General features: G+C 45.9%; 1 protein-coding gene across 2 annotated transcripts in view; it reads left to right on the top strand.

The window, feature by feature from the left end:
• AGAP1 (ArfGAP with GTPase domain, ankyrin repeat and PH domain 1) overlaps positions 1 to 22,064 on the top strand; it is a gene marked incomplete at both ends in the record, with an annotated part of 558,849 nt that overhangs the window by 399,058 nt on the left and 137,727 nt on the right. The window contains one exon of one of the 2 annotated variants that reach the window (XM_079710780.1): positions 1,786 to 1,944. The exons of the other annotated variant lie outside the window; for it this stretch is intronic. Within the exon in view, the coding sequence (XP_079566906.1) occupies positions 1,786 to 1,944 (159 nt within the window). The remainder of the gene's footprint in view (positions 1 to 1,785; positions 1,945 to 22,064) is intronic. 2 annotated transcript variants of the gene reach the window in all.

The following is a 22,064-nucleotide window of genomic DNA, read 5'->3' as shown; positions in this document are numbered from 1 at the left end:
TCAGGATGCACGAGGTTCCGCTTTTTTAGGGCTCGGACAGGTCCTAAAATCAGAACATCAGAGTGAGGAGGGAGATGGGAAACTGGCTCAAGACCCTCTGCAGCTCAGCCGAGGAGCCAGGGTGGGTGCACTTCCTGGGAGCATCTTTGATCTCAGTGGTCCGCAGCAGGGAAGAGCTTTCGTTGTAGTTTTTGTTTCGTGTCCATGGTTATTTTCTGGTTTAAGTGTTTGGTTTTTAAATCAATCGGAGCTCTCCTGCAAGCCCACTCATATTTTCACGTGTGCACATGTCACCTGGGGCTCTTATTAAAAAGCAGGGGCGAGGGTGAGGCCAGGGAGCCTGCATTTCGAAGATGCTCCTAGGCGGTGCAGCTGCTTCTGCTATGAGGCCCGCACTCAGGAAGATGTGTGGGCTCCCATTCTTCCTTTCTTAGGTGGTACTTTTGGCTTTGTTTCTGGAATCCGGTAAACCTGCCTAGGAATACTTACTTTTACGACATTCAAAATGTACCCAGTTCCCACAACAGCATAAAATCGGCATCATTTTTTAAGGTAGAAATATATTTTTCAAAGCAAAACTCTTCCTCTTCATTAACCGCTTGTTTGTCCTATTTGCTCACGTTTGTGTTTCATTGACGATGTTGTCACTTCCGGATGCTCTGTGCGATTACAGTGAGGACCTTGTTTGTGGTGGAGCCCTGGTTCCTACCTCTGGCTGCTCACCAGCATCACCAAAGTCCTTTTGAAAATGCGTATCCCCTGAAGCTCTATCCCCAGACCTCCTGAATCGAAATGTGAATTTCTTGAAGCCTCTATTTTTAAAAAGCTCCACGGGTAATTCTGGTAATTGGCCAGATTTGGGAACTACTAATATGGTCTGTGTATTTAAAATCTTGTGCTATGAAAACCTTCTATGAAAACAATTTTGAACTTAATTGGTTCCAAACTAAAACAATGGGAGGAACATTTAAAAAAAGAAACCTAATACCTTTAATACCTTTGAAGATCTGCCTACAGATCTAACAAACGAACTCACTGGCAGCAAGGTATGATTGGCAGAGCTTTAGAGAAAGGCACTTCATTATGTTTTTGAGTCTAAAATTGGTGTGACCAGATCGTAATTCATTTTGATGTTAAGCAACTGATTCAAATCATTAAGTATACAATGGAACCATCTTTCATCGCAGTCTATGTGCGTGCTGTGAAGTTGCTAAGGTTATTTTTCCTCTGTGTAGTCTTCTCAAGGTTAAGAGTCAACTTACCTGGTTTAAGAGTCTGCGTTTCCACCGATGTCGCATCTGGCAACTTTGATTTGTGTTGATCATAAAGTATATCTTCCCCGCGAAAGTAATCCTCTGGCATCAGACAGTTGACCCCCGACTGGTGATCATTTCATTTCCATTGATATGTGGATGCAGCAGGGCTCCTTCAGTGCCCGGCTCGCTGGCCTGCCAGGAATATCGCTTTTCCCAAAAGTGGGTCTTTTGTCTTCACCGCTACTCCATCTAGAGATGGCGGCGGCGGTGGTGTGCATCTTTGTCTTGGATTGTGGTGAGTGTAGCCATCTGAAGCATCAGGTTCCTTTGTCAAGCACCATAAGACCTGCTTCACCCTATTTTCCTCTGGAACCTTGTTTCGTGTGATGCTTCCACTTGCCCTGTATCGGGACGCCGGCTGCTCTCGGTGTCAGGTCCACGGTGTGCAGGCGCGTAAGCCCCTAGACTAACTCGTGCCGGTTCGGGTGTGCAGTGCGCGCTGGTGTTCACCTGACTTGTTTATTCCTAGGGAATGTCACTAGTGCGCCTGGGTCTCAGATGGTGAGCGGCGTCAGCCTGGGCTCCTTCAACAGCCGACCGGACGGCATGCAGCAACGGTCCTACTCTGTCTCCAGTGCCGACCAGTGGAGCGAGGCTACGGTCATTGCAAACTCAGCCATCAGCAGTGGTAAGAGAGGGCACAGCCCCACGGACCTGCGGCCACCTCGCAGTCCTCGGTTGTAAACCAGGGGCTGGACATGACGCCCCGAGCTCCGCTCTGAGTGCGGCCACCCTGTCGACGATGCCTGGCCCACCTTCCACCCGTGGAGCGCTTTATCCTTGATCGGCTGTCTCACCCACAGCATCTCGTGTCCTTCTTTGGTGCAGGGAGCGGTAGATGTTCATTCCCACTTGACAGATTTGGAAACTGAGACCGCAGGCAGGGCTGAGACCCGACTGCAGGTGGTATGCCCCTGATCACACTTCCCTACATGATGTGGCCTACACTTTCCATCATTAGTGTGCATTTTATGTGGTTAGGCTTTGCGGTGTTTTTGCATCAAAGGAAAACACATAATTCATTCTCCTTATCCGTTTTCCAAGATTCCTGGTATATCATCTAAGTTTTGGAGAGTCTTCCCTCTTGCCTTTTTTTTTTTTTTTTTTTTTTAAGTATGGGCAGCTTCTAGGGAAACAAATGTGCACACTGGAAACTATCTTGACATATGTGTGAGTGCGTGAATTATGCAGCGTTGAGGCTGCACTTTACCACAACATGCTTTGCCTATGGCATTTTGTCTATGGCCTGTTCACCGGTATTTAAAGGAATTCCCACTGTAGTGTGTCATCTCTCAGACAGGGTTTTAGAGTAATATTAGCATAATTTGTCCTAATTAAAAGATTCAGCATCAGGTCTTCCCTGTAGACCCAGCAGCTGCTGCAGCAGGACGTGTGCTTTGGATAAACATCATCCTTATTTCTAGTTACTCCATGCTCCTCCATCAGACGCCGCCGAGCAGAGGCCTTAAAGAAAAGGCATCTCCAAACCAAGGAGGAGGAGTGAGGTCTCGAAAGGCAGCTCCAGCGGGTGCCATAGCGGCGCGGGCCTGGGGCATATGGACGGCATTGCCCTGTGCCCAGCACGCTCCTGGCTCCTTCCTCAGACAAAACAGGATGCTTTGGTAGAGAACGAACGTCTACCTCCAGCCTCTTCAGGGACTGGGCGTTCCACCTTTCGTCTGAAATCATGACAGCATCTTAAGACGTTCAATGAAGAGGCTAAAGTCATTATAAATTAACCGCGTACAGTTTATTCCCTTGTAACGCGACAGCTGTGCTTCATAGTCATCAGGTGCCCCGGCAGGCCTGGTGCGGGCCTTCTCAGGAGACACGTCCGTGCTCCAGGCAGAGGCCCCCGACCTGCCGAGCAGGTGGCCTTGGCAGGCGGCCTTACCTCTGCAAGCCTCTGTGTTCTAATCTTAAATGGGTGTGTTCTTCTCTCCCTTGCGTGGTCAATAGGTATGTAGGGCAGTGTCCATCTGTGGCTTCTGTCACTGAGCATCTGCTGTGGTTGCCATGGTTACTTCTTTTTAGGGGGGCAAGCAGTTCACGTGCTTAATTGCATTATCAAATACTTGGAAATGCAGCCGTTTTTCGACGAGCATTACCCTTACTGTCTGAGTGGGTTCATTCTGGCACCCTCTGAGAAGGTGCGCTCCCACGTTTGAGGGGGGCAGGCGTCATCAGCTGGCTCTTCCCGGCCTGGTGCACACACTGCCTTGCCCAGCAGCACCCTTTCTAAAGCTTTCCTCCTGTGAGTGAGAACTGCTGAGTCACCACCACAGCCTGATTAGGGCGGCGGTCTCTAGCTTCTGTTCCTTATGTGCCATAGGAGTTATATTTGGGGAGGGGGTTAGAAGAACAAGTCCCTAAGCAAGAGCCTCACCCCACGTCTTTGCCTCCGCACACTCAGAATATTTCTCCAGAAAAAGCAATGGAAGCAGCCTATTAACCTAAAATCCACTCTCTACAGATATTCCATTTGCATAATTATGTCTTTGATAAAGACTCCCTAGCTAACCTTCCCTCTACCCAAGAGCTCTTTGCATCTGGTCATGTGTGTGTATGCCAAGGCACCTCCATACCGTCACATCAGAGACTTCGTGAGCGCCAGACCCTTGATTTGGTGAGAAGCCTCTTCCCATGGAAGGTGATCGTATTGGTCCGTACGGGCATATTTATAAAGTACCTGTACGACTGAGGTTGCCTACGGGTGAACGCTGTTTTTAAATTTACAAAGCGATTTCTCACATGCCAACGCCCCGGGTGTCCATTGTTCTATCACACTGTGTGTTCGTGAAAGACTAACTAGGCTTCCTGGTGCCCCAGAGCTTGAACCGTGAACACAGGAGATGAGAAACCGGTCTGTGCCCTGGTACGAGCCTACTGCGGGATGTGGATGGAGAAAGCCCGGGGTGAAATTGGGCAGGTAGTTTAAGGATGGAGAGAGTTAATCAAGGAAAACTTCCCAAAGAGACTGAAACTTGAGCAACATTTCAAGAACCAGATGGATTGTGTGTGTGCAAAACCACAGGAGGAAGTTTTTCTAAACATGAAGGCAGTTTGGACAGAGACTTGAAGAGGAGGAAAGGGCAACATGGAACAGCCAAGGGGCCACAAGGAAGTGCAGGGTATTAGTTGGAATGCGGGAAAGTGAGGACAGAGAGGAAGAAGAGAGATGAGTATTAAGGGGTCAGAATTGCAAAATTAATTAGCATCTTATTTTAAGGCTTACAGCTGACATTTTAAATAGCAAAGATCCAGAGAGACAACAGAGTGTTGTACAGAAGTAAGATTCCTATAGCTTCTCAGGGATCTTCCTTCATGCCTCTATTTTCTAAGGATGGATGGTATGTCACACCCAAGATATGATTGAAAAGAGAAACACTAGTAATGATAATAAGAGCTAATATTTATTGAGCGCTTCATATGGATCATCACATTTGATCCCTGTGGAGTGGATACTGCTCTTAGCTCCATTTTCCAGGTGGGGAGACTCTGGTACAGAAGGGTTCAATATTGCTTGTCCAGAGTCACGTCCTGGTAAGGCTGGGATGTGAACCCAGGTGGCCTGATTCTAGGCCTTAGAGTCTACGTCAGCACTTCTCAAGATATGCTTCCCAGACCTGTGGCAGCAGCATCCCCTGGGAACTGGTTAGAAATGCAGATTCATAAGTCCCATCCCAGGCCCACTGAATCTGAAACTCAGGGGTGGGACCCAGCAACCTTTGTGCCAGCAAACCCTCCCTGGAATGATGCTGCATGCTGAAATTTGAGAACCATTGCTCGAAATCCTTGCTTCTCAGTGTGGTCCACAGACTAACTGGTATCTGACAGCCCCTGGGCCAAGTTACCTAGAAATGCATAGTCCCAGGCTCCAGCAAAACTTCCTAGATCATAGTGCATGTTGTCAAGAATCCTGGGCCATTCGGGTCCACCTGGATGTGGAGTAGCCCTGTCTGCCTGCGGCTGGAGTAACGTCCTGGCTTTCCTCCCGTTAGTACCATCCTGCCAGAAGCCGAGCAGTTGTTAATAAGATCAGGGCACAGGATCTGACGGCTGACTTCAAGAAAACACATTTATGAATGGATTTCAAGACCTCAACTTGGGCATCCATGTTCCCTGCCATGCTTGGAAAATAATCACCAAAGAAACAAACAATGATTAAGAGCTCTCTGTCATGCTTTTTCTCTTTACGTCGCAGTGAAATACAAACTCCACCCTCTTTTTTTTTTTTTTTTTTTTTAATCATTTTCTCTCCCTCACCCCAGTCTCTGGTTTGGATGTCAGAGTCATAAAAAAGCTTACACTGTGCTAGCAGCAGGGACAGGGAGAAGTAAGCAGCTTTTGAATCCAAATGCCCATGTGTTGGTGAATATGCCTTCCCATTGTCCCACATTTTTATTGTACATGATAATACATAACATTGGGTTTCCATTTTTCTCTGCCCCCTTGTCCACACTAAATTAAGACTTTGGCTCCAGAGAACTCTGTAAAGTCTTCCCCTTTAGATGCACAGGTACCCTGGGGGTTTCTGTCTTTTAAGCAGCTGTGAGCAACTCCTAATTAGATAGATGACTTTGTGGTGTGTGAAACTACAAAACAGGAGGTTCTGGTTAAATTAAGGGGGGAAAAAAGAAGAATCCATTCTGTGAAATGCAATGCCCCACTGCTTTATGACTATTACTGCTGTAAGGTTTTACATTTAAGTACCTGAGGTTTAAAATTAAATGTCTAATATAATTTGGCGTTGCTAACGTGAGACCCGCATCTGCCCTTAGAGGAAATGCAGACAGCTCAGCTCAGGGTTTCAGATTGCTGTCTGCCGGCTTGCAGCACAGAGGATTGGGTCCCACTCCGACTAAGCACCACATGCTGCTCAGCGTAATTTTTTAAATGCAGAAACATATTCATCTTGAGCTTCTGCGTTGAAAAAGGCTGTTCCAGTAGTACATGAAAAATTAATTTTTTTACATTTTTCCTCACTCTCCTAAGTGTTTGACAGAAGTAATTTTTGCAGCAAGAGAGAATAAAAACTGGTGGCTGTAAATTCCTGTCCTGGAACCTCTTGTGTAGATTCTTTATGGACCCAGAATTGATCTACATGTCAGACCCTGTTGTGGTTTAAACTGTTTATCACGGTAATGGCAGGGTGAGCCTGTGAACACCAACTTATAATCCTGGGTGAAAGCAATTGGTGTTTGCAGTCAATGAAAGGGCAGCTGAGCTTTATTGATAGATTCAGAACAATTATCTCTTCAACAACTATTGGCTGAGAATTCTCTGCAATCTCATTGGAAGCCTGTGATTTTTTTTTTTGATTAATCATTTCTCTATAGGTAATTTTCTCTAGAAGTGCTAGCCAAGAGTTAGTATGACTGTGGGTGGCAGGGGACCCCTGGGGGAGTCATTTGTAGTATACTTAGTTGTCATACCTTGCTCTGAGGCAAAATGCATTTTCGGGTGCATCCCACCTGTGCTGAGGGCCCAAGCCAATGCCGTGAACCCTGTACATCTGTCTGCGAGGGGTCCTGCGTGTCTCGGCAAGCTTGGCAGCCTGCCACACCATCTCCTGCCACTTCCAGCTGTGGGCTGAGGGTCTCAGTGGTGGCCGTTGCCGTGGCAGCCAAACTCCCCACTCCTCTTGACTGTCAGGTTGTTCTGATGGCTCCACCCCATCTCTGATTGCTTCATTCCAAGAGTTACTCTTCTGAAACCCTGGCTGCCCATCACCAGCAGTACTGCACTGCTTCAGATGACTCTTGAACATTTCACTTCCACCTGCCTCCATCAGGCCACCGTCCAACCTTGTCAGCCTCAAGTATAAAAACCGTACCCATCTTTCACTCTTCCACATGGAAGGTGTGTGTGTGCCAATTTCCTTCTAACCATTTAACCACAGATCTTTCCACCAGAATCTATGGTTATTAGACAGCCAATCTTGAATCTGAAGCACTTGCATTTTTGCTAACTTTTAAATATTTTTTGTCATCATGGACATTTTTTACAAGGCTTGTTTTAACGGTAGAAGTTAGAAACACAGGTTTCAGCTCTGGTCGTTGTGTCCTGCACTTCCTTTGGTTTCTCCTTTCTCATAGAGCCAGCCCCAGGAGGGGCAGGCAGCCTGCATTTGAGATTACAGAGAGCATGCCGTAACTTTGGGTTCTGGGAAGGTTTACTGTCAGTTCATTAATTTTAATTTTTACAGCTTGAGCACCTTTTTTTTCTCTTCTTGGATTCTATGCTAACAATTTTATCATGTGACCAGCAAGTGGCGGTAGTGTGACACTGCAGCTCTCACCTTTTTTTTTTTTTCCTTTTTAATTCAAGTATAGTTGATTTACAATACTGTGTTAGTTTCAGGTGTACAGCAGAGTGATTCAGTTATACATATATATCTATTATTTTTTGGATTGTTTTCCATTATAGGTTATTACGAGATACTGAATGTAGTTTCCTGTGCTATACAGTAGGTCCTTGTTGGTTACCTATTTTATGTACAGTAGTATGTATCTGTTAATCCCAAATTCCTAATTTATACCCCCTGTTTCCTGTTTGGTAACCATAAGTTTGTCTCCTATGTCCGTGAGTCTGTCTGTTTTCTAAATAAATTCAGTCGTAGCGTTTTTTCAGATTCCACCTGTAAGTTATATCATACGATATTTGTCTTTATCTGACTTACTTCACTTAGTATGATATTTTCTAGGTCCATCCATGTTTTTTCAAATGGTATTATTTCATTCTTATAACTGAGTAATATTCCATTTATATGTATACCACATCTTTATCCATTCATCTGTCAATGGACATTTAGGTTGCTTCCATGTCTTGGCTATTGTAAATAGTGCTGCTATGAACATTGGGGGTGCATTTATCTTTTCAGATTAGAGTTTTCTCTGGATATATGCCCATGAGTGGGATTGCAGGATCATACCGTATACAGCTACCGTATGGTAGCTGTATTTTTAGTTTTTTAAGGAATCTCCATACTGTTCCCCATAGTGGCTGCACCAATTTACATTCCCACCAGCAGTGGAGGAGGGTTCCCTTTTCTCCACACCCTCTCCAGCATTTATTGTTTGTAGATTTTTTGATGATGGGCATTCTGATGTGTGGGTTAATACCTCATTGTAGTTTTGGTTTGCATTTCTCTAATAATTAGCGATGTTGAGCATCTTTTCATGTGCCTGTTTGGCCATCTTACCTAGAGTCTGAATTTGTACAGCTGCGTCTCTGTGTCAGGAGCTTGACATCTAATGCCCAGTTCCTGAGAATCATTATCCCTGTTTCATAAGTGAGGTTCCAAAAGGTCGAGAATCTTAAGACCACACTCTTAAAAGCCAGAATTCAAACCCAGGTCTTTCTGATTCCAAAGCTTATAGTTTTCCCCTCTGCTATTTTTTTTAAAGGAGAAATGAATTCTTAGTATTAAAACAACGTATCATAAAAATTGTTTATCTTTTCAGAGAGCTTGCTTTTTAAGGGAAGGTAGACATTTTCCCTTCTCTCACTTCTGCTGCACTTTGCCTTTCTCATCTGCTTCTCCCAAATCTTGGCTGGCATTCAGAAACCATTCCCTGGGGGTTGTCATCAACCTTCAGCTAAGCTCAGTATTAAAGGACCCGTGGGCTCTCATCTCAAAGCTGGGCACGCCCGGTCTCGGCCGCTGCGGTCTGTTCCCCCCACCAGGCTCGTCGGCCTAATTAAAGAGATGACCCCAGTTCCCTTCTGCAGGCAGAACCTGCTTCCCTTTCTCTGCATGGGACCGAGGAGAAAGCAGAAGCTTCCTAGGGTATCTGGCCGCAGGGGGTAAAAGGTGTATTTTTTTCCTCCCAATCAGAACGTTGTTACTTTGTACTTTGCCTCCTCAGTTCCTTCCTAACAGCTATTTCTAGCAGCAGGTGCTGACTAGGGGAAATGCTGCCCCAATATCAGACCGGGAGCAGGAGATTGCATACCTGCAGGCCAGCAATTCTCTTGTTGCCTGGCAAATGCCTAGAAATCATTTTAAACAAATGTTAGAGCAGGATACTGTTGCCAGTTGCTACGGTACCTGGACCATTTCTTTTGGTCTCTCTGGCCCACGGTATCTTCATCTAGACCAGTGGTTCTCAACCAGGGGTGATTTTGTGTGTCCCTCCCCTGGGGACATTTGGCAATGTTTGGAGACAGTTTAAGTTGTCACAGTCGAGGGGGTTGGAGGGGTTTGCTACTGGAATCGAGTGGGTGAAGCCAGAGAAGCTTGTGAAGCCCCTGCAGTGCACAGGGCAGCTCCGCATGACAGAGGACCATCTCGTCCAAAGTCAGTAGCGCAGAGGTCCAGGAACCCTGGTCTGGACAATGAAGACTTGGGTTTTACGGACCCTAGCAGCCACCGTTACTGTGTTCCACCGTGAATTAAATGATAATCCTTCCCAAAGAAAAGAGAGGCTGTTTCCTTTCTTGAGAGAATGACTACAGCCAACTCAAGCAGTGCCTTGTCCGCAGCGAGACTTTCAATTCAGCTTCCCAGACGGTCCCCCAAGGCAGAAGGCGGGGGTTGTACCAGCCCCATGGCAGTTCTGCTGCTACTACCAGTGATGATGTCACATGACATCCATGCAGCACTCCCTTGCCTGTCAGGCACGAGGACCCGGAAGAGGAGGGCTAGTGCCATCCCCATTTTAGATGAGGAAACAGAGGTAGCAGCAGGCCGGTGGCCAAGGCTGGATTCCATCTCAGGCTGCGTCTCAGCCTCCACTGTGCTGTACTTTGAACCACCACACTCAGCTGCCCCAAGAACTCTGCCTGAGGGAGACCCGGGGTGGCCTTGACTGTCGGCCTGTGTTGAGGACACGCGAACGACACACATTGGCGGGCGTAATCTCAGCATCCTCCCTATTCAGAGACCACAGAATGAGTCAGGGCTAACAAAGTGAAACTAAGATAAATATCCTGCATTCAGATTCAGCTAACCAATTGTGCACGCGTAGAATGGGGAACCCTACCTCAACGAGGCTGACCTGGGTGTAGCTCATCTGCCGAAATGCCGTCGAGACTTACTCTGCCCTAAGAGAAGGAGAGGTCTCTTTTGTGGGACCACATTTCCAGAAGGACACTGGCAAATGGGGATTGTTCACAGCAGTGGATGGGGATGTAGAGAAGGCTCTGGAACCCACGTCAGAGATAGGGATGGAGGAATTGGGAGTGGGAGGGGCCTCTGGGGCAGGGGCATCCCTGGTCCTGCTCTGGAGGGTGCTTTTCAAAAGTACTAGCTCCTGGGGCCAAGAGCTGGAGATGGGCTTCTTTGGCCCTGGGGTGGAGCCTGCGCACCAGATGTCCCCCAGGGGCTTGTTAGGTGAAGCTGGGATTGAGATCCACTCTTCTGGAGCTGGGGTCGGGGTTGAACACTGTGTGCAAATGGCGGTCAAGGTAACAAATAGGAGCCTTACCCTGTGTACGTCCAGGGAATTGAACTCGGAACAGTGGGTCAAAGTTACAGGAAAGAATTGTGACAATTTTTTTTTTTTTTTTTTGCGGTATGCGGGTCTCTCTCTGTTGTGGCCTCTCCCGTTGTGGAGCACAGGCTCCGGACGCGCAGGCTCAGCGGCCATGGCTCACGGGCCCAGCCACTCCGCGGCATGTGGGATCTTCCCGGACCGGGGCACAAACCCACGTCCCCTGCATCGGCAGGCGGACTCTCAACCACTGCGCCACCAGGGAAGCCCGACAATTTTTTTTTTAACCTTTATTGAAGTGTAGTTGATGTACAATGTTGTGTTATTTCCTGCTGTACAGCAAAGTGAATCAATTCTACATATACATATATCTACTCTTTTTTAGATTGTTTTCCCATATAGGTCATTACAGAGTATTGGGTAGACATATACACACTACTATATATAAAATGGATAACTAATAAGGACCTACCGTATAGCACAGGAATTGGGACAATTTTGACACAAAGTACTGTAAAGTAATATGATACAGCATAATTTTTTTTTTTTTTTTTTTTTTTTTTTTTTTTTTTTGCGTTATGTGGGCCTCTCACTGTTGTGGCCTCTCCCGTTGCGGAGCACAGGCTCCGGACGCACAGGCCCAGCGGCCATGGCTCACGGGCCCAGCCGCTCCGCGGCATGTGGGATCTTCCCAGACCGGGGCACGAACCCGTGTCCCCTGCATCGGCAGGCGGACTCTCAACCACTGCGCCACCAGGGAAGCCCCAGCATAATTTTTCAAAATGACTCTTTCAGAAATTTTCCTCTTGAATCTTTCACTTTCTCCCTCACCTGATGACCCTCTTTAAGTCTCACCAGTGAAATAGGGGAAGGCACATACTCATCTTCCCAACCCCATGCCCCAGCTGCACCTGGAGCTGCAGCCTCTGCTCTGCTTCCTGCTGGCCAGGGGATGGGGGGTCCCTGCCCTTGTGAAGTGTCGCTCCTTCCACCTCTGGACCCATCACCTCTCACTTCCAAAGGACTCTGCCTCTGCACTTACCCTGTCTGCTTCCTGTACCGTCAGATTCTCCCGGGTGTTGGGTCCCTCCGTTCAGCAGACAGACCGGCTCCGGCATCTCCCATCCTGGCTCCGTGGCCCTCTGCCCTTCCAGCCCCTTCTCAGCCTTCTTCTCCATACACCCTCCTGGGACTCCTGTCTACACTCAGCGTCTCCAGCTACTCACCAGGTGCCTTCTCTTTGATCCGTCCCGATCTGTCCCCCCTTCCTGCACTGCCCGGACAACTGCTCTCATCCAGTGCCCGGCCACCCACGCGGTCCACCCCAGGTACAGCATGGTTCCCTTCGCCATCTCCTTCTTAGCGATGGGGAGCCCAGTGACCGCTCCATCGTGCTGGAAACTCTCTCTTCTCTTGGCTTCTCTCACGACAGAGAAGGGAAGAGTGTGTGTGAAGGCTAGGAAGGGCATGTGTCTGGGGAGCTTTGTGGGGTGGGTAATGAAGGGACTCAGCTGGAGACAAGGCATGAAGGTAGGAAGGGTGATTACAAAAAGGATCCACAAAAGGTCTGGACTTGAGTCTGGGCAGTCAAGTGCCCCCCTCATGATTTTCAGGGAGCAGTGATTGTGACTTTTACAAGCCAACTCCTGGGTCAGCATGGGTTATCATCTGGTGTAGAAAGACGAGGCAGAGGTGGGTTAGGAGAGAGGGAGGTAGTCCAAGCCCAGCAACCCCTGATTCTCCTGGAAGTCTAGAAGTCTCCAGTAGAGTTGTTGCTGAAACTTGCATTTCCCATCCCACTGGTATTTTTAGTAACATCATTTCTCATTGGTCTCAGTGCAACAACGTGTTATTAATGTAAATTGTTAACGCTTCCTAAAATACAGAAGTCTAAAATTTTACAGTTACTTAGTTTTTTCGTTTGGTTGTTTTTTGGTCCCAGCAGTTTTAGTTGCAAACTTTCAATTTTAGGGTAATTATTTTAACAGATAGAAAGCATCATCTACTGCCCCGCATCCAATGACTTATAGATGCAGGAGCATAAAAAGATTCGTCAAATGTATACGCCACTTCTCCAACTGGAAAGAAAACTTTCAGCGAGCTTTTGTATTTGCAACAGTAAACCATCTGATTTTATAACATTGTATATTTTTAAGCAATATAGGACTTTTTCTCATGATTTTATACCACTTTTGGGCCAGGAAAATATTCATTTTTTATTCCTCTGCTTTGCTCAAGTCCTCAACCTAGGAATCAAATAGCTTAAGAAACTTCAGCGATACTGTCTCCCTGGTGACTTTTTCAGTTATTAGAATAAACTTTGGTCAGATCTTTTTCCATCCTTCCCTTGCTTCCTATTATTTACAAATGCATACAAAGAGGGCAAGACCTAAAGGGGTTAAAATTTTTTAGATACTGATAAGAAAGAAAGGAGTGGAAGTAAATGTAGCAGAGGAGTGGTTACAAAAATACAATTGGTTGTAATATGGTTAGAAGGAGATACGTAGGTGGATAGATGATAGATAGATAGATAGTTAATAGACATAGATAGATAAAGATAGATAGGGATAGAGAGAGATTGTGGGTGGATGGATGGATGGATGGACCAATGGACAGATACGATTAGGTAGGTAGATAGGGTAATAGGTGATAGATAGATAGATAGATAGATAGATAGATAGATAGATAGATAGAGATAAAAATAGGGAGATAGATCGGGGTGGGTGGTTGGATGGATGGATGGATGGATAAGATAGGTAGGTAGGTAGGTAGGTAGGTAGGTAGGTTAGGGTGAGAGATGATTGATGGATACAGCTGACAGGTAGCTTTGTACAGATCAGGGTCATCATCAAACCCTCTGTGTATTTACTCCTTTAATACTTGTACATTACTTTAGTTTTGCATTCTTAAACTTCTTTCAATGAGTATATCTTTCCTTACATCTTTGCTTTATTATCTGACAGATAAGGTTATTAACAGAAAGTGATATTAATATTAATTACATGATACTAAAAATTTTATGTCATGAGGAAACAGATGGTTATTTTAAATGACTTAAAATTTTACTCTTTTATAGGAAGAAACATTTTAAACATATTTTGTTATAAATGCTATTTTAATTGCTACATTATTTCTGCAGTGGGATTTTTAAAATCTTACCACATTTGCAGGGAAATGTTTGTCTGTGTCAGAATCTCTTAAAATGTGTACTTATTTACAAGGAAATAATTATAATTACATTTAAAATATAGTATTGGGGAGCCTGATATTATTGATAAATACATTACGCAATTCCCACACCTGATCTCTCCATCTGATTGCAGTTCAGGATCTCAGCTCTGATGTGAGTTGCTCTCTGCAGCATTTAGCCAAGATCGCAACCATATACCAGTTACCTTTTCACACGGGCATTCTGTATTTCAGAGTGTTTATAAGCATATAGTCCCTAGCTGAACTCTGAAATTATAAAGCATTGCTACTTTGGAAATGTTTTCTATGTGTCACGTAATTAGAAAACAGAAAAATGTACTTTGAAATTTTAAGCTTAATTTTACGAGATTGGAAAACTCACCTTGCAACCAGCTGTTGGCTCTCGGTTCATTTCATATCAAGCTTTGCACTGTTGCAAAAAGTGAAATAAGCATCTCCACTCCCCAAAACGGCCCTCAGAAATCCTCTGTCAAAATGTCCCAGAAGCACCACCTCCCCGTCTCCCTTCGAAGGCGCCTTTATGGTGAGGGCACAGAGGGAAATTGAAGTCTGGGGGCCCATCAGGCCCCCATCAATCAGAAGGCAGGGGTAGCGCCAGCAAGACATGCAGTTCAGGCCCCCAGATGAGATTTGTAAGCCAGCAGCATCCATCCGGGCCACCCATTCTGGAAGAATTATCATCCTATGATACCATCTAAAGCAGTCAAGGTTCGGGTTAGTGCCTGAACCAGCACCTGGTGTTTTTTTTTGGTTTGTTTTTTTTTGCGGTACGCGGGCCTCTCACTGTCGTGGCCTCTCCCGTTGCGGAGCACAGGCTCCGGACGTGCAGGCTCAGCGGCCACGGCCCACGGGCCCAGCCGCTCCGCGGCATGTGGGATCTTCCCGGACCGGGGCACGAACCCGTGTCCCCCGCATCAGCAGGCAGACTCTCAACCACTGTGCCACCAGGGAAGCCCCAACACCTGGTTTTTATTCACGTCTGTCTTCCCAGGGCGCTGGCAAAACTGTAAACCAAAGTGTTAGCCATCAAATCACGTGAATACGAGTTCCTGGACAGTTAATTTTTTTTTAAGAAATTATTTGTCCTTTCAAACAATATTCATTTTTTTCCCTTAGCACTGTGTTCATTATGCTCTGTTTTTCACTTTTTAAATCCTTTGATTTCTAGAAGCCTGGGTGATAGATGTACTCGTGTAAAAAGTGACACCAGTCAATGGATGTGACATCCGTCCGTCATGGGGCTAAAACACAGAGTATCCCACTGGTGGCAGTTATGCATACTTCAACCTACTCTAGGAAGCCTTTCTTCCTCCTTCTAGCAAGTGGGTTAACTACCTTATCCCTTCTTTCATTTTTTGCAATAATAACTTTGCATTTTCCCTAATTATAAAACGTTACATTTTAGAAAAATTTAAAATGCAGAGAAGCTTTTTGCTGTTAAAACAAAAAAACTCCTACCCTAAGCTTTTAGTTTGGGGGATGTGTCCCCTTCCAGTGCATATGTCTGTGTTCTTACTTATTTCCAAAAGTTGGATTACATCGTAACTGGCTTTAATTATAGATGTGTTAAATTTCTCTACTCTATCTAAAAATAGTTCAGGCATAGGAAACCCATCTCTGTGACGAGCAGCAGAGGACTGGTTAAATGAATTACAGTAAAGCCCCACAGAGGGATGTCACATAGCCCTGAAAATGTTGCCTTCCGTGTAATAACTTGGAAAGATATTCATGTAAACAGTAGGTGTCACCGTGCTGTGAACCGGCTTCAGCATCACTCTCGTGTGGTCCCACCCACTCTGGGGCCTGGTCCGTGCCGAGCTGGGGAACCTCTCCCCATGCACACATGGCCTCCCTGCCCTCATGTCCCATCAGATACCACCTTGTCCGTGAGGCCTCTGTGTCTCCCAACTTAAAATTGCCCACAGCCCTCTTCCCTGCTTTACTGCCTCCATACCACTCTCACCTTCCAACCTTTGTAATTCACTCGTTGATTTTATCATCTGTCATCTTCCCCACTAGAATGTACGCTTCTTAAGGGCGAGGACTCCATCTAGTTCACCTGTCTGTTCCCAGGGTTGAGAACGGGGTGCCCAGTGAGCCTTCCCTCAGGCTTATATAATGTACCGATGTTATTCGCCCTGCGGTAGCCCTGGATTAGTGCTCTAGACACATTGCTCATTCAATCTATTACAGTTCTGAGTGGCAGTGCTCTCATCCTCATTTTAAATGAGAAAACTGAGTCTTAGAGGGTCTGAATAACTGGCCCCAGGTCACACTGCTGGCAGGATCACGTGTTTTATGCGTAGATGGGCTGGGCAGGGTGTGTGTAAAGGGCTCCTGGGTGGAAGGAGTGTGGGGTGAGGGAGTTATACGAGATCTTAACTGTTTTCCCTCGTTCTCTTTTCAGCCTTCAGAAATGAATACCTATTATTTATGTAAAATTTTTTAAAGTTATTTCAAATATGAATTCTGTAGTTAGACAAAGCACAAATGAAGACATGAACATTTGAGAATTTCCACGTGCACTTTGTTAGTAGCACATATAATTCAGTGTGCAACTGTAATTGATCAGAAGAGCGTGGTCCTTGACCGGCACTGGCAAAGCCAAGGCGAGCAGAGCAGGCAGGAGAGGGGGCATTGGAGGCTTTGGGGGCAGGAGCAGGAAGGGGGCTGGGACTTGGTGGGGCAGACAGAGGCCAAAGTCAGGATGCCTGAGTCCCTGCCCCCACGCTGCCGCTTGCCACACAGGGGAGACAGTTACAGAGATACCAGGAGACCCAATTCAATTCAGAGCAACTGGGTAGAGTCATGGGGAAGCTGTGCAGAGCCTGTTCTGTCTCCCGGAAAGCAGACGTTGTACCGGCAGTAAGTGGAATTATTCACACGCGTGAAGTGTCCATGGTAGGATGAATCACAGTTTCATTGCATTTCATTTTGTTGCATTGAGCACATTGCAATGTTTAATAGTCAGTGAATGTTCTCATCTGCGTGGACCTAGAACAAGGCTCTGAATCCCGGTCCTGCCCGGCCCCTTCTCCTACCCACACGAGCACGGCTTGAACAAATAGGCTTCTTCCTGAGACTTTCCAGATGTGCAGTCAGATATAGTCAGATACTTAAGTATATAATTTTGTTACTGATTTTCTTTCATGTACTAAAGTTGAGGGCTTCCCTGGTGGCGCAGTGGTTGAGAGTCCGCCTGCCGATGCAGGGGACGCGGGTTCGTGCCCCGGTCCGGGAGGATCCCACATGCTGCGGAGCGGCTGGGCCCGTGAGCCATGGCCACTGAGCCTGCACGTCCGGAGCCTGTGCTCTGCAACGGGAGAGGCCACAACAGTGAGAGGCCCGCGTACCGCAAAAAAAAAAAAAAGTTGAAAAAAGGGAATTCCCTGGTAGTCCAGTGGTTAGGACTCCGCACTTCCCTTGGCAGGGGGCATGGGTTCGATCCCCGGTCAGGGAACTAAGATCCTGCAAGCCGCACGGCACGGCACAGCCAAAAAAAAGTTGAATTTGTAAGAACAATGGCTGTAACACTTCAGAAGAGAGTGGTGGCAGGGCTGTGCTTTTCGAAAGAGCTAGAAGATACTGTGCAATTCCTAATTATGCCTCATCTCAGCCTAGTTTTCTGCACTGTGTCTCCATGTCATCATTTTGTTCTCTTTCTTCACAATAGAACAGATCTGCTCAAACCCCCTGAGTATCCAAGGCTATATAGATTTGCCACTTGGAGCATGCCTCCTGAATCCCATTCTTGTGCCCATTTTGCATATAAAGCCTATAAGTGCTGAGCTCTTTTCACGACTATCAACATCTTCTTTTCTCCATTTTCCACTGACCCTCATGAAATAAGGGCAAAAACACGTTGAGCTGTCCTAGCTACCTAAACACCCTGGCAGAACCGAGCGAGCCCGGCCATGCTGCACCCCACCCCCTAGCCGCACCCTGCGGCCTGCGGGATGTTCTTGGAACTCAGACAACTGTAGTTCTAAAGATCAGACTCAGTTCCTCTGGAAAAGACAGAAGAGACGCCATCACCTGTGAAAAAGTGTCCTGAGATCCAGAATTAGAAAACGACCTTGAATTTCATGGAAGAAAATACGTAACACCTATTTTTTCCTTTTCTGAGCCAGAGCCAGGAAATCAGAGAAGACACTAAAAACAGCAACAAAACTGCTCCCAAGAGCCCTTCACTGCTGGGATATAGAGAGTGAGGTGATGGCTAGTTAAAGCTGCTCAGGGTCGGACGCATCTGCGCTGCAGTCTGAGGCTGCGGGAAACGGGGTGACCCTGGGGTTATAGCCCCAGGGGACCTAGATGAACGTGGAGGAAGGCCTTTCCAGTCTCGTGCTCAGGGGACCCTAAAATCCCTCCCCCCTCGGATTCCCGGAGTTTCCTCCACCCTCGCAAGTGACAGAATCCCAGTGAAGAGCAGGAGAAGCCACCCGGTCCCAGCCTCGGCTGTGCTGTAGCCCGTCACCGGCTGTGTGGGCAGGGACAGTTGGAGAGAGTGTGTTTGAGAGAAAATTGTGGATGGACGGAAACCTTCTGCAAGGACGGAGAGGAGAAGAGGCAAAGACGTGTACTCCTGAGGAATGGGGCAGGGGCACCGAGGCAGCAAGGAGGCCTCATCCTGGTTGGGGAGGCTGGTGGGGCGTCACTGCTTCTAACCTCACCCCAGGGGATAAGAGGTAGCAATGGGAAGAATGGGTATGAGCGGTCCTTGGATGCATAGCAGGCGGCAGATTCCACTCCTCGGCTGGGGCGCCGCATCCTTCCCCGACCCTGGTGCCGGCCGCAGGGGGGCTGGGTTTCTGCTCAAGGAAGAAGAGGAAAATGTCAGTTATTATGTTTGGGAACACAATCTTATCTCTCATTTTATTTTACAGCAGTTTCCCCAAAGGTCCACCCTAGTATCTGATTGAACTATATTGACACAATTTTTAGCCACGATAAGGAAAATGCTTTGAACTCAAAGTAGATCCAACTCAGGATCTCCAAACACTTTCTTTTTTATTGTACTTTATTGCGTTTTATTTTACTTTTGCCAGGACAAAGCCCAAATTCCAAGACAGTGCTAGAAGTTAAAAGGATAAAATGAGAGTAGTACAAATGAAGTCAGTTCTTTTTTAAAAAGAATGTTCTGGAGTGAAGGCTAAAGTATTCATCGCTTTTCGTCAGAAGTAATTTAATCTTAGTTTTTAAACACCGTCGTTAATTTTAGAGGTTACACTCCGATTTCTCATTTTTGTGGAAGAGACAAAATAAGAGTCACTCATTTGGCCAATATTATTAAACCACTGAAAAAGGGCCAGTATTATTAAACTGATGAAAAAGGCTGTACTTTAAACACCACTTCAGAAATGAAATGATTTTTGGTCTGTGGTTTTGAATGGAGATATTATTCATGGTGTCTTCATCCGTGGGGTTATTGGTAGGGAAAACTACCCCAAGTATAATATTTGACAGATTTTCTGGCAAGTTAAGATGATTATCTGTCACATAACAAACTTCTCTAGCATTTACAAGTCCCAGGCATGTTTTTTGTTTGTTTGTTTGTTTGTTTTGGTTTTTGACTTGAGATTGACGTGAAATCATCATGAGATTCAATAGCAAAGAGCACAAAAATTTAGGGTAGGTTTTTAGAGGGGCTTTTTGACTTTCAGGAAACCTTACTTGCCCAAAGCTTAATAACCATAATTATTAGATTTCCTTTGAACTTGGTTCTTTTTGTCATTTTCAGAAATGATGGCAGAGTGGGATTAAGGTTGTGGTGACCATATGTTACTAATTATGCTCGGAAACAGGCATAACCTGGGATTGTACCAGGCAAAGCAGGGTGATTGTCACCCTAGTCAAGGTGGCTCATCTGAGGACCATTATGTGCAGCCTTGGTTCCTCATGGGTACTGTCCATGAGAGTTACTCATTTTATTCCAGTACAAAATCAGCAGTATCCTTGTAACCTAGGTGATCAGAATCTTGGGCTTCAGGTGCATGGCACCATGCTAGCCTGCCACTCCTTGCATGGACTGGGCAGTTTTGGCACCATTAGAATGTAGAACTTGCCAAATGTAGGAAGCTCTCACTCAGGCTCCTTCGAAAGAAGGAGAAATCTTAACTACAGGTTTGGCGTGGAAACAAAACAGCCCACTCTGATCTACTCAGTTGCCCTCTGGCTTGGGGAACCTTTTATCATCCTACCTAATACGTATTTGTCACCTGGTCAGTATTTTAAATACAGTTGTTTTAATAGTGTAATCAGAAGTGAAAGGTCATTGGCCTCATCTTCTTAATACCACACGAGACTGATTCCAGAATTCAAAGTACAGACGACCTGAATGTCTCAAGTTCTTTATTCAAATGAATTCAGCCCCAGCCCTCAACTGCCGCTAGTTGGAGGCATGAGTGAGTTGAATACATCTAGTGTTCAGGCAGAGGAAGTTAGAGGTTAACCCCAGCCTTGGAATCTACATAAAATATGTAGCACAGTCATTAGCCAGCAGCAGCAGGTTAGCAAAATTCTAAAACAGCAGCAAAGAGAAATATCCTCTTTTCGGTGGCAGTTAAATCATCTCACACTTTTCCAAAAAAAATTTTCATAGGACAAATCCTCACATTTAACTATGGAGTTGTTGTCCCATATTTTTATGAAAAACGTTTATGCTGTTAGAAGGGTATATAGGTATGAAACAGGTGACCAAGGCAGCTCACGATGCAAATTTAGGTAAATGTATTCTGAGTATCTCTTGCATCCACACATCCAGTATAGAATTACAATTGGATTTGTTTGGTTTTTGCACTGTTAATTGTATCTGTTTTTTTAAACACATAGTATCTTCCAGCTATTTTCCCAGGACCTAAAACAGTGCTTCCCACAAAGCGGGTGTTGGGTAGTTATTTGTGGGCTGGTGTCTGTGTGCACACGTGCAAACGCTCTCTGAATATGTAGTCAAGGTCATGCTCGTCCAAGTGGGGAGCTTTGTCACCTTTGGTCCCCAGTGGTTGCCAGTTGCCTGGCTCCAGCTCCAGGGCTTTCTGTGCAAGACCGCTGAAGGGGGATTACCAATGGAACCCAACCCTTCAAAGCTCCACCGTGGGCTTAGTGGCTCAAGGTGGGAGGGAGTCCGGCTCAGTAGCCTCCAATCCACTGACTGGGGCGATTGTTAGGGCCCAGGTGTGACGGAAAGGAATAGAGTTTCTGAGACTTGTGGGGCCTCTCTTTCAAGCGGCCCAACGTTTGAGGCACCTGATACCATCTCTCACTGGCATGCCACCCAGCATCAACAAAGGCTTGGGAACCACAATCAAACCTCCTGTCCCACGGTTTAGGAGACAGTAGTGAGATGACATAGAACAAGAAGTTTTTCAAGTATCATTTTAAATGTTGAGAAGATATTATTTCTATGACTTTGCAAATTACCATTTGATTTCATCCAAAATAAAAAAAAACATCTGTTGAGTTGAAACATAACATAATGTTAGATGTGATGATGCCCAAGGGAAATCTAGATCTTTTTAAAAAGAAGATACAATTTATCATCTCCATAGGGTAATCATTTATTCTACAAAGGGTTCAAAACTGTGAGGATATTTAATGCACATTTTTCAGCTGGCATTTAAATAATATCTAAAACCTCTAGGTCATAGATATACAATGATAGATATACGGATTTTTGTTTCTTCCAGCATTCAAAGACTTTCCTTAAATGTATGGGTTTTTTGTTTGTTTGTTGTGGATTTTTTTGTTTTTTTGTTTGTGTGCGCTGCAGTTTGTGTTTTGGCAATTCTTTTTTTTTGAAAGACTTTTTACTGAGCATCCGTTTTTGGTGTTTGGTGCCTGCTGGCTGCTAAGCATGCATAAAGAAGTTAAAACTCAGAGGGACACCACCAAATAAGGGAAGCATCCCCCAGAACCAAATCACGGCACTCAGAAGGCAATGAAAGGGGTGCAGTGTTGTGTGGGAGCTGGGAAGAGGGGCTAGGAGGACTTCACAAGGAGGGTCGTCTGGTCCTGGGCTCCCACCCCGGCAGGAATCCGTGAGCTGTCTGCTGGCGGCAGTGAACTTCGTCCAGCTTTAATCTCGGGATGTCTAAGAGTGAAC

The sequence above is a fragment of the Hyperoodon ampullatus genome (assembly GCF_949752795.1).
Source record: "Hyperoodon ampullatus genome assembly, chromosome: 8".
Lineage (NCBI taxonomy): Eukaryota > Metazoa > Chordata > Mammalia > Artiodactyla > Ziphiidae > Hyperoodon > Hyperoodon ampullatus.
This window is presented reverse-complemented; position numbering and strand designations above follow the sequence as displayed.